This window comes from Leptonychotes weddellii, chromosome 12, assembly GCF_054177405.1.
Source record: "Leptonychotes weddellii isolate Sample4059 chromosome 12, ASM5417740v2, whole genome shotgun sequence".
Classification (NCBI taxonomy): domain Eukaryota; kingdom Metazoa; phylum Chordata; class Mammalia; order Carnivora; family Phocidae; genus Leptonychotes; species Leptonychotes weddellii.
The window spans coordinates 5,170,470-5,184,601 of NC_138380.1; the positions used below are offsets into that span (position 1 = coordinate 5,170,470).

Sequence of the window (14,132 nt, forward strand, 5' to 3'; positions counted from 1 at the left end):
GGTTGCCCCCGCCGCCGGACCCCGCGACGAGGCCCGAGCCTTCCAGCGCGCGCGGAGACGCCTCTGCCGGGTCGTCCGGGCTCCGGGGGAGGGCCTGCTCAGGTGGGGCGCGGGGAAGGGAGGCAGCCGGCGCCGGTGGGGCCGGGACCCCTGCGCTGCGGGAGCGGGAAGTCCCAGCGGGCCGCCCCCCGGCGCGCAGCCCCCGCTGGGTCCGCGGGCCCGGAAGCCGGGGGGAGGCGGCGCGGGAGCGCGGGCCCCCGCCTCACCTCCGCCGCACCCCGCGCCCCGCAGGACCATGGCCGCGGGACGCAGCCGCCGGGAGCCGCCGCGCGGATGCCGGGGCGCCCCTCCCTAGCGGGGCGCAGCCACCTCGTCTCCCGCCCGGCCGTCCGCATGGGGGGCGGAGGGTCGGCCCTGAGGGTCTGCGCCGACCACCGCGGGGGCATCAACTGGCTCAGCCTGAGCCCGGACGGGCAGCGCCTGCTGACGGGCAGCGAGGACGGCACGGCCCGGCTCTGGAGCACCGCGGACGGCCAGTGCTGCGCACTCCTGCAAGGTAGACCCTCCTGCTCTGTCCTCTGCGCCCGCTCGCCCGCCTCAGACCTCAGCCCTGCGGCCCGCAGACCCCTGCCCGAAAGCCCAGCCCCTGCCCACGGCGGGGGCCCTCGGGGGGGGGGGCGCTCGCCCGGCCGAGCCCGCGGCCACCGGGAGCGGTGGGCCGGGGAGCACCCGCGGCGGGGGGCTACCCTCACCTGTCAGCCCGGTGCAGGAAATCAGTGCCATTCCAGCGGCTTTCACGACAGCCCGGGTGGCACCTCTGCGTCCTCCTTGCGCTAGGCAGCGCCCTCCCCCGTCTCTCACTGCCCGAGTGGCCTGTGGCCGGACATTTCCTCTCGGAGCCATTGTGGTAACCACCGGCGCCTGTGACGTGCGGGCGGCACTGAGCACTGCCGTGGGCAGCCCTCACACTGCTGTTATCCCGCTCGTGCAGACAGGGAAACTGAGGCAGGACGTTAAGTTGCCCGGGGTCACACGGCCTGTGGGCGGTGGAGTTGAAATTTGAACGCCCCCCTTCCCCATCCGGCCATTCTGCTCTGCTCTCTCTGCAGCCTCATTTCTTCTGCTGGAAAATGAGGGGGTGTGGGGGAGGGATGGATCAAAGTTTCTCAAAAGGGCCTTGTTAAACCAATTTAGCGCATTTGGAAACATGATGCAGTGGCAGGAGGCACACATAGTAGGCGTACATGTTGTTTTATAAAAGTTTCACAGATGCATACACACTGGTTTATACTTGTGTACTTAGTCACTGGAGGTGGACTATTTCCTACCCTGGGTCCCTGTCACATGCCTGCAGGGCGGGGCTGAGGCCCGTCTCCTCCTCTGCCCCTGGTGTTGCCTGAGCAGCAGGTTCGGCCTCCTGAAGCACAAGGCTCTCCGCACTGTGGTTATTTATCACCGCCTGGGTTTTTTCCACCATAATCGGCAAATCCTGGGTGGCCTCCCCAGGCCTTCCAAATCATGTAGGCACAGGGAGTACAAATCAGCTTCACGATTGGTTGATACCCTATTGGTTTTTTTATTTTTATTTTTTTTAATTTTATTTATTTGACACAGAGAGAGAGCACAAGCAGCAGGGGCTGGAGAGAGAGAAGCGGGTTCCCCGCTGAGCAGGGAGCCTGATGCGATGTGGGGCTCGATCTCAGGACTCTGGGATCATGACCCCAGCCAAAGGCAGACTCTTGAGCCACCCAGGCGCCCTGACCCTATTGGTTTTAAATAAAAGCAGTATGGTAGATATTTCAAAGCCCAGAAGAGATGAATTTTGTACTGGGGGCGGGAGTGATACGGGAGAGTCAGTTACAAACTAACACCTTCCTCCTGCCACCCCCAAAGTCACCTCCAAAGTCACACAGATTGACAGACACTGAACTGAGACTGGAAGATCTAAGATCTGTCCAACATTTATAATCCAACTGTATTGCTTCCCAAACATAAGACTCATCTGGAGGGCTTTCAGAAATGTAAATTCCCAGGTCCCAGTTTCAGTGAGCCCCTGGTGTAGGACTCTAGAATTTGCATTTCTAACAAGATTTTGGCTGGATCTGATGCACCCTGACCCGGGGAGCCCTGGGGCCTGATGTCCATTGTGGGAGCCCAGTTTGAAGGTGGGTTTCCTCCCCAGTTGAGCTCCAGGCCCTTCCAGGGTGGTTCTGGCCTGGTGGGCATGGGTCTCTGCACCCAGGGCAGCTCTAGAGCCTGGACCATGCCTCCAGCGCCCACCCTCCTGTCCAGCTCTGCTCTGCCATCACCACCCAGCTCTGTGCCTGGCAGCTCCCCTTCACACCCATGTTGGTGGCCCTCACAGTGGCTTGTCCCCTCAGGACACCAACCCCTGTGTCCCGGTGAGGCTATGCCCGCCCCTCTGGTGGCCTGGGTGAGAGCCATCCCACTCAACAGGAGAGCTTTCAAACGAAACACTGCCACCCATTTCTACCAGAATTGTTTCTGCTGCTGTAAGGGTTGGTACTTTAAGAATTTTCATGGACAGGGGCACCTGGGTGGCTCAGTCGTTAAGCGACTGCCTTCGGCTCAGGTCATGATCCCAGGGTCCTGGGATCGAGCCCGGCACTGGGTTCCCTGCTCTGTGGGAGGCCTGCTTCTCCCTCTCCCGCTCCCCCTGCTTGTGTTCCCTCTCTCACTGTGTCTCCCTCTGTCAAATAAATAAAATCTTAAAAAAAAAAAAAAATTTTCATAGACAGAAGAGATAGAAGTAACCTTTTCTTATCCGGAAACCGCACTATTAGATTTAACTTGAAAAAGAGTCTTTTTGGGCGTGCAGTAGTCCTTGCGTGACACCCCAAAGAAAGCAAGGACTTTTTTGTTTTAGTGAAATAGTAATAAATGTCTTAGCATTTGCTTAGTATTCTATATTTTATTAATACCCCTCAATATACTTCTTGATCCTTTTTTTTTTTTAAAGATTTTATTTATTTATTTGAGAGAGAGAGCACATGAGAAGGGGGAGGGTCAGAGGGAGAGGCAGACTCCCCGCTGAGCAGGGAGCCCGATGCGGGACTTGATCCTGGGACTCCAGGATCGTGACCTGAGCCGAAGGCAGTCGTTTAACCAACTGAGCCACCCAGGCGCCCGATCCATTATTATTAATACTCAAAACTGTGAGGTAGATAGAATTGACACCGGTTTATAGATGAGAATGGGCAGGCACAGATTTATTTACCAACACATGGAGTATTCTAAGTGTTTTCTAGATCCTTAGCCTGTGAGGTAGGTTCTGTTGTCAGCATCTGAGATTAGAGTGGTTATGGGTCTTGCCTGAGGTCACACCGCAGGATTGCATGGATGGCTTCCCCCCCTCTAGGAGGCTCCTGCTCGCATCAGGACAATGCTGTAGGGCTGATCAGCTGCAGCCCAGATCCCCGGGGGTCTCCTGACCCCCACACCAGGCTCTTTCTACTTCTGTTGTGGAAACTGCCAGATTGGGGTGAGTGCTAGTGCCTGGTGCAGCTCTGGGCCCCCAAGAAGGCTCTGGAGAAGAACCTGTTGGGGGGCCAGGCCTGGATTTCTTGGGCAGAGTGGCTGGAGTGGGCAGTTCCTGCCGTGTGTTCTCCTTCTGCACACGAGCTTCTTGCTCTGCTCAATTCCTGGGGGGGGGGGGGGCGGCGCAGATGCAGTTAGGGGCCCAAGGCTTTTCTGTGAATCTTGCAGGGTTTTGAACGTTTATGCCAAGGGATGGGCTGGAGAGGAAGAACAGGGCAGTCCCCTGTGGGTGGGGGCTTGGTGGGCAAGTTGTCACCCTTGGTCCTGGAGAGCAGGCTGCGTAACTAGGCCCCCCCAGCTTCCCTGGGGGGAAAACAGAAGCTCTGCTTTTTCGGTAAATGGAACTGGCTTTCAAATGCAGTTGGTGAGGGCGCCTGGGTGGCTCAGTTGGTTAAGCGACTGCCTTCGGCTCAGGTCATGATCCTGGAGTCCCTGGATTGAGTCCCGCATCGGGCTCCCTGCTCGGCAGGGAGTCTGCTTCGTCCTCTGACCCTATCCCCTCTCATGAGTTCTCTCTCTCTCATTCTCTCTCTCTCAAATAAATAAATAAATCTTTAAAAAAAAAAAAGAAAAAGAAACAAATGCAGTTGGTGAGCTCCAAGGGAAGAAGTAGGCTTACCTGCCAGTTATTCTGTAAAGGGAAGAATCATTTAATGGAATTATCCCTTCCCTCTCTTCTTTTATCCGTTGGGTGCCTACTCATCTGAGGCACTTTGTTGGATCAGTGAGATAAGCAGCATGTCCCAAGGTGGCAGTCCTTGTCCTGGTCTGTTCCCATGTAGTAAGGGACCCAGCCTGAAGGTTCGAACCCACTGTAGCTGTTCCATGAGCGTCCTTGTCTTCTAACAGCATCTTCTAGCATGATGGGGTGCTGTTTTTAATTCTGTGTGAACAAACTGCACACTTCTACTTACTGCAAGCCTGCTGGTGCCTGCCCATCCTGACGACTCCTGACCCCTACTTGCCACCAGGGAGCAGGAGGGGCCGTTGATAGTCGAGAGCCCGGGCTCTGGAGCTGGGCTGCTTGGGCTCAAATCTCATTACTTAACTTCTCGTGCCTTAGTTTCTTTATCTGTGAATTGGGGGTGATAAAATAGTCATCTAGCCTTATGAGGTTATGTGGCGGGGGGGCAGTAAACCAGTCAATAATAGCTCCTGGCTCTTTCAGTGGCCTTGTCCTCCAGGCTCACATCAACAGGCCCGGACTGAGTAAGAGCATCTCCTTGGCACAGTGCCTGGCCAGCTCCAAAGTTCTTTGTCCTTTGCTTCTCACAGCCTGACTCCACCGTTCGAGGCTCCGAAGGGCTAGCCAGTCCTCCTGCATTTATGCAGGCAGAGTGGCACTGGGGGGAAGCCTGCCCTCCTCCCTCCTGCTCCAGAGCCTTTGTCCCATTTGACTGTTGGCTTGACTGTGCTGGAAGCATGTGTTAGATTCGAAGATGCTGCCCCAGGGAATCCGCAGGTTGGCTAAACTGAGGGGCTGTGTGCACTTGAACTTCAGATAAGCAGGAACTCTGAGCTGGGGTAGTCAGGGTTCACCTCTTGGCCCAGGTGGGCCTGGAATGGACCTGGGACAATTTTTAACTCTAATAGAAAACATGTAGTACCAAATTTACCATCTTAACCATTTTTAAGTGCACAGTTTGAAGATAGTAAACATTGATAATGCACTGCCACTGTCCATCTCTAGAACTTTTCCATCCTGGAAAACTGAAACTGTGTCCCCTTCGAGCAATAACCCCTTTTCTCCCTGCCCCCAGCCCCTAGTGCCCACCATTCTGTGTTCTGCCTCTGAATCTGACTGCTCTGGGGACCTCATACAGGCTCATTTCACTTAGCACGATGTCCTTGAGGTTCGTCCGTGTTGTAGTGGATGTCAGGATTTCCTTCCTTTGGAAGGCTGAGTACTGTTCTGCTGTGTGCATTTTTTTGCCTATTCATCCGTCAGCAGACACTTGGGTTGCTTCCACGTGACTGTGGTGAGAAAGGCCACTATGAGCTTGGGTGTGCAAACATCTCTTCCAGGCCCTGTTTTCCGTTCCTTTTGTAGATACCCAGAAGTGGGCTTGCTGAATCATCTCCTACGTATTTTTTTTTCAAAGATTTTATTTATTTATTTGAGAGAGAGACTGAGTGAGAGAGAGAGAGAGAGAACGCACATAAGCCAGGGAAGAGGCGAGGGAGGGAGAAGCAGACTCTCCGCCGAGCAGGGAGCCCGAGGTGGGACTCGATCCCAAGACCCTGGGATCATGACCTGAGCTGAAGGCAGACACTTAACCAACTGAGCCACCCAGGCGCCCCATCTCCTACATATTTTTGAAAGAGCATGTGGGGGCACGGGGAAGGCTCTCAGACATAAACACATCCAATATTAACTTCATCCCAGTCAAGGAAGAATTCCATCAAAATGCAGTTTGTTTTAAGCATGGATGTGACGGAAGCCCAGGCGGGTAACCCATCCTTGAGCGCTTCAGACGCCGCCGTCCACGGGTGGTGAGCTCCCCGTGGGTGCGGATTGAGGAGGTCACAGAGGGAGGCCGGAGAGCAGCCTGGTGGAGGGCGTGGGCTGAGAAGAGCTGGGCTGGAAGGACAGGCCCTGCAGTGGCACCAATGGTAGGAGCATCAGCCTGTCCTGGCTGGGAGCTCGGGGCAGGAGGTTGAGTCTTCCGTGGCTTTGTCAGACGCCATTTCAGCCACACCTTCCTTGCCCGGGACGCGCCGGTGTCGCCGCTGGGGCTTGCTGGGCGCACATCCGGAGGTGGCCCCCGCAGGCAGGAAACAAAATGGCACCCTCAACATAGTAGCTCAAGGCGAGTTTGGTAAAGAGGCCCTTGCCAAAGGTGGCCATGGTAGGGGATCCCCCGTACCTGCGGCTGGTACCTCTCAGCGCTCCCGGACGTGGATTAGCCAGGGCAGGGAAGCATTCACGGCCGCCCGGAAATGGCTGTGGAGAGGCCTCCAGAGAAGTGTGACCGTGGCTTGAGGTTTTGATGGCTGCAGGCCAACAGATCCTGCCCCAAAGTCTCCTGGGCTCCCAGCTGTCTGAACCCTGTGGGCAGTGGGGGGATCAAAGAGCCCCCAGGGGGTGGGGGAGCCGCAGGGAGCAGGCTGGAGAAGAGGAGAGGGACCCGGACGGGCAGACAGAAGCCTTGCCAGCGACAGGAGAGGGGAAAAGGAGGCCCAGCTTTTCATGCCAAGTTAGTCAAACGAATGTTCCAGCTTGGCTGGTGCCCACGCCAACCCACCTCTGCCGCCGCAGACCCCGGGGGGCCAGTGCCCTGAGCGGCTACTCCTGCTTGTGGAGGGGGCACTTCGACTCCGAGCCTCCAGCGAGTCCCAGGGTGTGCGGCCGGGGAGGCGGGGAGGGCCGACTGCCTTGGCAGAAAACCCTGAGCCTCAGCATGTCCTTTTGAACATAATAACTGCATCTTATCTGCATTCTTTATCCCTTCAAAAATGTTTATTTTTAGTTTGGCTTTTTTGCTTATTCTACACAATTCCAACAGCCCGTGGTGGTGCTGTGGTCCCTGGAGACAGGATGGGCCCTCCTGCTCCCCAGCCTCCCTCACCCATCCCTCCCCGGGGGACCCTGTAGGCTGTGCACTGTGGACCCCGTCGTATGGTCTGTGGACTGTGGCCGGGAACACGCTCTGCGGCCTCTGCCGGCCGGGCTCCGAGCTGGGACTCGTCCAGTGTGGGGTGGGTGCCTGGTGAGCAGAGGAAGGGGCTTGTCCCTGGGAGGGCCTTGACTGCTGCAGGGAGCCTCAGCCAGCCCAGGGCAGAGGGTCAGCCTGGCCCAGTCTCAGAGGGGAGAGGAGATTTTTTATTTTTACACTGAAAAAATTCTTTTCATTATTGACTCTTCACGTCTTTGTTTATAGGTATTTATATATGTGTGTGTGTGTGTATTTAAAGGTTTGTTTATTTTAGGGAGGGGTGGGGGAGGGGCAGAGGGAGAGAGAATCTCAAGCAGACTCCACACTGAGCACAGAGCTGGACACGGGGCTTGATCCCACGACCCCGAGATCATGACCTGAGCCAAAATCGAGTTAGCCCCTTAACCGACTGCGCCCCCCGGGCGCTCTTACGGATGTTTATATTTTTATTGTATATATCCTTTCTTTCCCTGCTTCCATGGGTCCTACAGTTGGTCCCACATCCCTGGTCTAGTGGCTGTGGCTTCACTGAATACAGGTGCCACGGCTTACTGGCCACACCGCTTTCCAGCGCTTTCCTTGGCCTAATATACACTTGGCACATTGCCGTCCTGCTGTCAGAAGCTGTTGAGACGGGACGGAAGCAGCCAGGAGGGGGCTGATGCCCCTGCGGAAGCCTCTCCTGGCTTGGCTGGCGCAGGACGACGGCACAGGGTCCCAGGAGGACTGCGGGGTGTGTGGGGGGCTGTGCAGGGCCGCCTACTGCCCTCGGCACGCTGGGCCGCCTTCCAGCCCGCCCTGGAAGCCAGGTGGTTCCTCAGACACCGCCGAGCCCTCCCCATGGCAGCTCTGGTTTCAGGGAAAGTTTGTTGACTATCTTAAAATATTTTATAAACATTTTGGGTTGGCAAAAAGCTGGGCTGTGTTTTGCCAAACACATTTTGCCCTCGACTTTTAAACTGACGTGTATTTTAAGGAAACCTAATCTGCATCATCTTCCAGTGTTTACTTACTTCACACAAATGTCGTTTTCTTAGAGGCCTGGTACATGCTATCCGAGAAGACCGAAAAACATGTCTTCTTTTCTTTTGTTTTTTTAAATTCTCTTTCTTAGAACCCAGAGAGTTGGGTTCTTCCAAGAGTAACTGAGCTAAAACCCCAGGGCCAAAAAGTGCACATCAGCTTGAAACTGCCCGGAAGATTCTAAATCCCTGTCTGGGGGCGCCTGGGTGGCTCAGTCGATTAAGTGTCTGCCTTCAGCTCAAGTCATGATCCTGGGGTCCTGGGGTCAAGTCCCACGTCAGGCTCCCTGCTCAGCGGGGAGCCTGCTTCTCCCTCGCCCTCTACTCACTCTGCTTGTGCTCTCTCTCTGTCAAATAAATAAATAAAGTCTTAAAAAAAAAAAAAAATCCATGTCTGTCTGATACCAGGCACCTAGACAGAATGTTAAAATTCAGTTGTGATCTTTAACGTAATTAATATATCCCACACGTCTGTGAAATGGATCTTAGGTGTAACATGCCTTTGATTCAATTGATTTTCTGGTTCCTGGATTCTCTTCAAATATACTCAGCTTCAGTTTGCTATCAAGAGTTGGTAATGGGGGGGGGAAGAGTTGTTATTGGGGCGCCTGGGTGGCTTAGTTGGTTAAGCGTCTGCCTTCGGCTCAGGTCATGGTCCTGGGGTCCTGGGATCGAGCCCTGCGTCGGGCTCCTTGCTCGGCGGGGAGTCTGCTTCTCCCTCTCCCTCTGCCGCTCCCCCTGCTTGTGCTCTGTCAAATGAATAAATAAAATCTTAAAAAAAAAAAAAAGAGTTGTCTTCCGTCCGCCGCCAGCATGATGTGCGGGGTGCCCACCGCCTCGCAGCCCGCCACGGCCGAGACCCAGGCCATCGCTGACCAGGTGAAGCCCCAGCTGGAAGAACAGGAAAATAAGAAGTATGCTACATTTAAGGCTGTGGAGTTCAGGAGCCAGGTGGTCGCAGGGATGAACTACTTCATCAAGGTTCAAGTTGACGATGATGAGTTTGTGCACCTTCGAGTATTTCGAAGTCTCCCGCATGAAAACAAGCCCGTGGCCTTGTCCAGCTATCAGACCAACAAAGCCAGGCATGACGAGTTGGCGTATTTCTAGTTCCCACTCTGAATAGGGCTCGTCCATGTGGTTCTGTCCTCTGTGAACGTGTCTGGGATCAAAAGTAAATGTCGTTTCTACACGGGGCCACTTGGGGAGGGGATGTCACCACCTCTTTTGCGACTCTGTTCCTGACTTTCAGCGGGAGAGACAAAGTCAACACAGTCACTGATCTTAATTACTTTCAAAGAGGGCTTATATTCTCTTTAAATCCATATTTTTAAATGTTTACAAACAAAAAAAGAGTTATCTGTGGTGGAAACATTTTAATACATATATGAGTCTCTAGAGGTATAGAAACAGAGGCTTAGGTAGTCTTTGCATATACGGGACTATGTCTGACCCATACATTCTGATTTTAGATTCTAAGTAGATTTAGATTTTATCACGTGAGACTTTAAAGGATTTTGTTGTTGTTGTTGTTGTTGTTTTTTAATATTTTATTTATTTATTTGAGACAGAGAGAATGAGAGACAGAGAGCATGAGAGGGAGGAGGGTCAGAGGGAGAAGCAGACTCCCCGCCGAGCAGGGAGCCCGATGCGGGACTCGATCCCGGGACTCCAGGATCATGACCTGAGCCGAAGGCAGTCGCTTAACCGACTGAGCCACCCAGGCGCCCTTTGTTGTTGTTTTTTAAGTAAACTCTATAACCAACATGGGGCTCCAACTCATGACCCCAAGACCCAGAGTCACACGCGCCCCTGACCGAGCCAGCCAGGTGCCCTGAGGCAGAGCCGTCTTTACCTGAAGGACAGGCCCTACTCTGACCGGGGGAGCTGAGTGCTGCTGGGGCCCGCTTTGTAAGCCAGGCCGATAGTCACAACACTGACCATCGCTCCGATAAGATGGACGATCAGGGGCCCTTGGCCGAGCCCCCAGGCTCCGTGTGGCCCTCGGTCTGTCCTAGACCTCCACCCTCACTATGTGCGCGCCTTATCCACCATTTCTGCCAAACACCTAAATTCTGCTTTGGCATGTGCCATTTTCTCTCCCAGAACGCTCTGCTCCCCTCCCCTCCCCACGCAGGCCCCGTGTGGACCCTTCATGCCCTGCATCACAGGGGCTTCTGCTCGCTCCACTGACCACCGACATGCTCTGTCCAGCACCAGTCATTCATGTCGGCTGACACTCTCCTTCCGGGCTCGTGCTCTCTCTGAAGGCAGGGGAAGTGTCTTAGTTTCCTGTGACCGCTGTGACCAATGATCCCACTGGGTGCCTTAAAACACAGGTCTCTTCTGGCGCAGTTCGGGAGGCCAGAAACCCAAAGCCAGCGTCAGTGGGCCCAGATCAAGGTGTTGGCAGGGCTGTTCTCGTTCTGCAGCCTGCGGGGGAGAACCGCTTGCCTCCTCGGGTCCTGGCAGCCGCTGGTGCTCCTAGGCTTGTGGGGCCGTCCCCCGTCTCCGGGGCCCCTTCAGGTCACTCCGCTGTCTCCACAGCATCCTCTCCCCGTGTCCTCACATCCCTCTCTGCCCCTTCTAACAGAGACACTTGTGGCATTCCTGGCCATAATCCAGGACACTCCCCACCTCAAAATCCCTACTTACATCTGCAGGTGTATCTTTTTTTCCAAGTAAGGTAACATTTCTAGTTTCTAAGAACTAGGACCTGATACCTCTCCCCAAACAGCCACCATCCAGCATTCACTCAGTCTGCGCACCTGCCCCACGAGATGGGGACTGTGCCCCTCCCCACGGCACATGAGGAGATGGAGGTGTGCAGAGGTGAGTCGGTAGCAACACCCGGAGCTAGGCCAGGTGTTCTGGCCCCAAAGGCCAAGGCCCTGGGCCTCTGTACTTCCTGCCTCTGTGGCAGTGGGTTTGTTCAATGACTAAGTGAAGACAAGCAACTGAAGAGTTTGAAGAAGACCGACAGTAGCCCAGTAGCCGATGAAGGAGGGGGAGGGAAGAAGAGGAGGGAGGAGGAAGAGAGAGTGGGAAAAGAGGGAACAAGAGGATCTGGGGGCAGGCGGAGTACCCCCTGAATTTCTCCTGGCACCCCATAGCTCCTGAGACTCCCAGACTGAAATCGTCCCTCCGAAGGGCTGGTGATCCTGGACTCATCCCAAACACTCCCCACCCCTGCTTTCTTCCCGGAAGGAAGATGAGAGCTGCCTTGGCCCCCGTGAGCTCACGTCACCCCCCTCGTCTGCAGGGCACGAGAGCTATGTGACCTTCTGCCAGCTGGAGGACGAAGCTGCCTTCACATGCAGCGCTGACCACACCATCAGGAAGTGGGACGTGCGCACTGGACAGTGTCTGCAGGTCTTCCGAGGACACACGTCCATCGTGAACAGGTCGGTGTGGCCGGGGCCCCAGGGGACAGAGGTGTAGGCTGTGCAGCCCCTGCCCCTGGAGGAACTTAGCTTCTCTGGGGAAGCCTACCTGCAGATGCATGTGTTTTAGGCACGACAAGGGCTGACTGCCCGGGGTTGCATTGGGGGGTTCGGGAGGCAAAGGTTGGGGAACGGAGGCGCCACCAACACATTGATTGTGCCCGGACCCCGGCAGCGCACTGCCCACTGCTAGGCACCGGGAAAGGCAATGGAGGCCTCAGCTCCTGCTGATGGCAACAAATTCCAGAGAAGGTGGTCTAACTGGTACCTGATGGTCGGCCCAGGGGGGATTGTTCTGAAGACGAGTCCAGAGTATTTGTAAACCTCACCTTTCCATGTTGTTCTTGAAATAACCCACCCCCGCCTTCTCAAGGGGGTTTGAATTTTTCCTTTCCTTATTGGATTCGGGTCTGAGCTGGGCCATGAAAATTCCTTTGCTGATCAGATCAATTTGACACTATTTATGTAACTTGTGGAGGCCGACTTAAACTCCTGAGGGAGTGTCCAGTATGACCAGGAGTCTGGGCACCTGCCCGCGGGCCCTCAAGGCCTCACTGAGGGGGGTGGGGGGCGAGGGGGGGCCTGGGGGCTGAGCTAAGTCCCTCAGGACAAGGGCTCAGTGCAGGCAGGCATTTGGAGGGTCAGGGGCTGGGCCGGGCTGGGCTGCGCAGCTGGAGGAGAGCTGTTCTCAGCCATAGGGATGCTGCCAACCTGAGCTTGGCGCAGACCTGGCTTGGGGTGGGAACCGACTCGCCCAGCGGTTTAGTGCTTGCCGGGGCGGCGGGGAATGGGGGGCCCTGACCCACCACTGACTGGACTACCAGCTGCCTGCAGTCAGAACCGTGCAGCCACAGGGCAGGAGCCAGGTACCGTCCCTCAGCAGAGAGACGGCTCAGGATGGTTGCGAGTGGAGAAGGTCCCCTTCCCGCCCCTGAGCTATTCTGAATCCTGCCCCCGCCGCTAGAGCGGACGGGGCCCGCCACCCGCCACCAGGGCCCAGCAGCTGCGGTGTGGAGGAGGGCACACCTCCTGCTGGTGGCTTCCCGACACCCTTCCTTGAGGAAGCAGTTTGTGAGTGAGCAGAGGCGTGGGTGTGCGGGAGTCTCGCGTTGTGAGGCCGGGGCGGGTGGGAGAGGCCACATCTCAGGACCGGCTTGCGCTCAGCTTGTAACCGCAAACTATCAGCTGCTCCTCAAGAGCAAACCTGGATAATCGAGGCTAGAAATTATGCTGTGCTGGGTTCAGACTCTCCTGAGCACACACACACACCATACACACACGTCCACACACACCACGTTTGAGGGGTCAAGGTCCCAAACGGGTCGTTCTGGGCAGAGACTAAGGGTGACTTAGCAACTGGGTTGCATTACTAAGTAACATGCTCACAGATATGCCATATCCTTGAGCATTTCCATTCCCGAGGATGTGGAATTCACTTCTTCCCGTGTTTTCAGAGCCCGGCCGGGTGTGTGAGTTTTGGGGGGCACCGAGCATGCCTTCTCATGCCAGGCCAGACCGGGCAGGCCTCCGGCCCCCAGAACATCCCCCGCGGTGCCACGTGCTGTCATGTGGTCACTTTCCCTTGCACATTCACGTGTCCTGAAGACCGTACGGACGGGGTGTTAGGGAAGAAGTGAGTCCGAAGCAGTGCGCACATCGGCGCGGTCGGCCTCCCCAGTTGCCTGTGGGAAGTGAGCACCGCGCAGAGGTGAGCGGCGTGGACGGCGAGCAGGCGGGAGGGCTGTTCTCGGGGCCCATCTCTCCCTGCACCTGGGCCAGGCTCGCGGGCAGACGGAGCAGCCCTCGCCTCTGACCCCAAGACGCAAGGTCGCCACTGCTCCGTCCCCACACTTGTGACACACGCCGGTCCAGCTGCCCCTCCCGCCCCCCTCTGTGGCCTCCTCTTGGTGAGTGGGGGGGCTCAGGGCTTCCTAACAAGGGTGTGTGAACAGAGCCTTTGACGTCATGCAAAGCTCTATACTGACGACCAACGTGTATTTTCTGGGGAGAAGTTCTTAGCATTCATCAAAATGAGACTGAGGATCGTGAATATTTGCTGCTCTGGAGGCCTCTCCTCCGCCTATGGGTGTGAACGGAGCTCCGCCCACACGAAGCTCCCCGGGCTCACTCAACACAGAGGGCCCTGTGAAGGCCTGCTAGGCACCCCTGCGTGCTCTGACCCCTGCCCCTACCTCTGTGTGCTCTGACTCCTGCCTCTTACCCCTGTGTGCTCTGACCCCTGCCCCACCCCTGCGTGCTCTGACCCCTCCTCTACCCCTGCCTGGTCTGACCCCTGCCCCAAACCCCTGTGTGCTCCGACCCCTGCCCCTTACCCCTGCATGGCCTGACCCCTGCCCCTACCCCCGCGTGTTCTGACCCCTGCCTCTTACCCCTGCGTGCTCCGACCCCTGCCCCTTACCCCTGCATGGCCTGACCCCTGCCCCTACCCCGTG

At 56.3% G+C, this 14,132-nt stretch overlaps 1 protein-coding gene and 1 pseudogene across 1 annotated transcript in view; both read left to right on the top strand.

Moving 5' to 3' along the window:
- Positions 1 to 305: 305 nt before the first annotated feature.
- Positions 306 to 14,132, top strand: part of WDR86 (WD repeat domain 86) — a 21,757-nt gene continuing 7,930 nt past the window's right edge. Inside the window, exons 1-3 of the mRNA XM_081799807.1 lie at positions 306 to 556; positions 11,499 to 11,644; positions 13,653 to 13,686. Of these exons, the coding sequence (XP_081655933.1) occupies positions 334 to 556; positions 11,499 to 11,644; positions 13,653 to 13,686 (403 nt within the window). The 5' untranslated portion in view covers positions 306 to 333. The remainder of the gene's footprint in view (positions 557 to 11,498; positions 11,645 to 13,652; positions 13,687 to 14,132) is intronic.
- LOC102732054 (cystatin-B pseudogene) lies at positions 9,017 to 9,602 on the top strand (annotated as a pseudogene).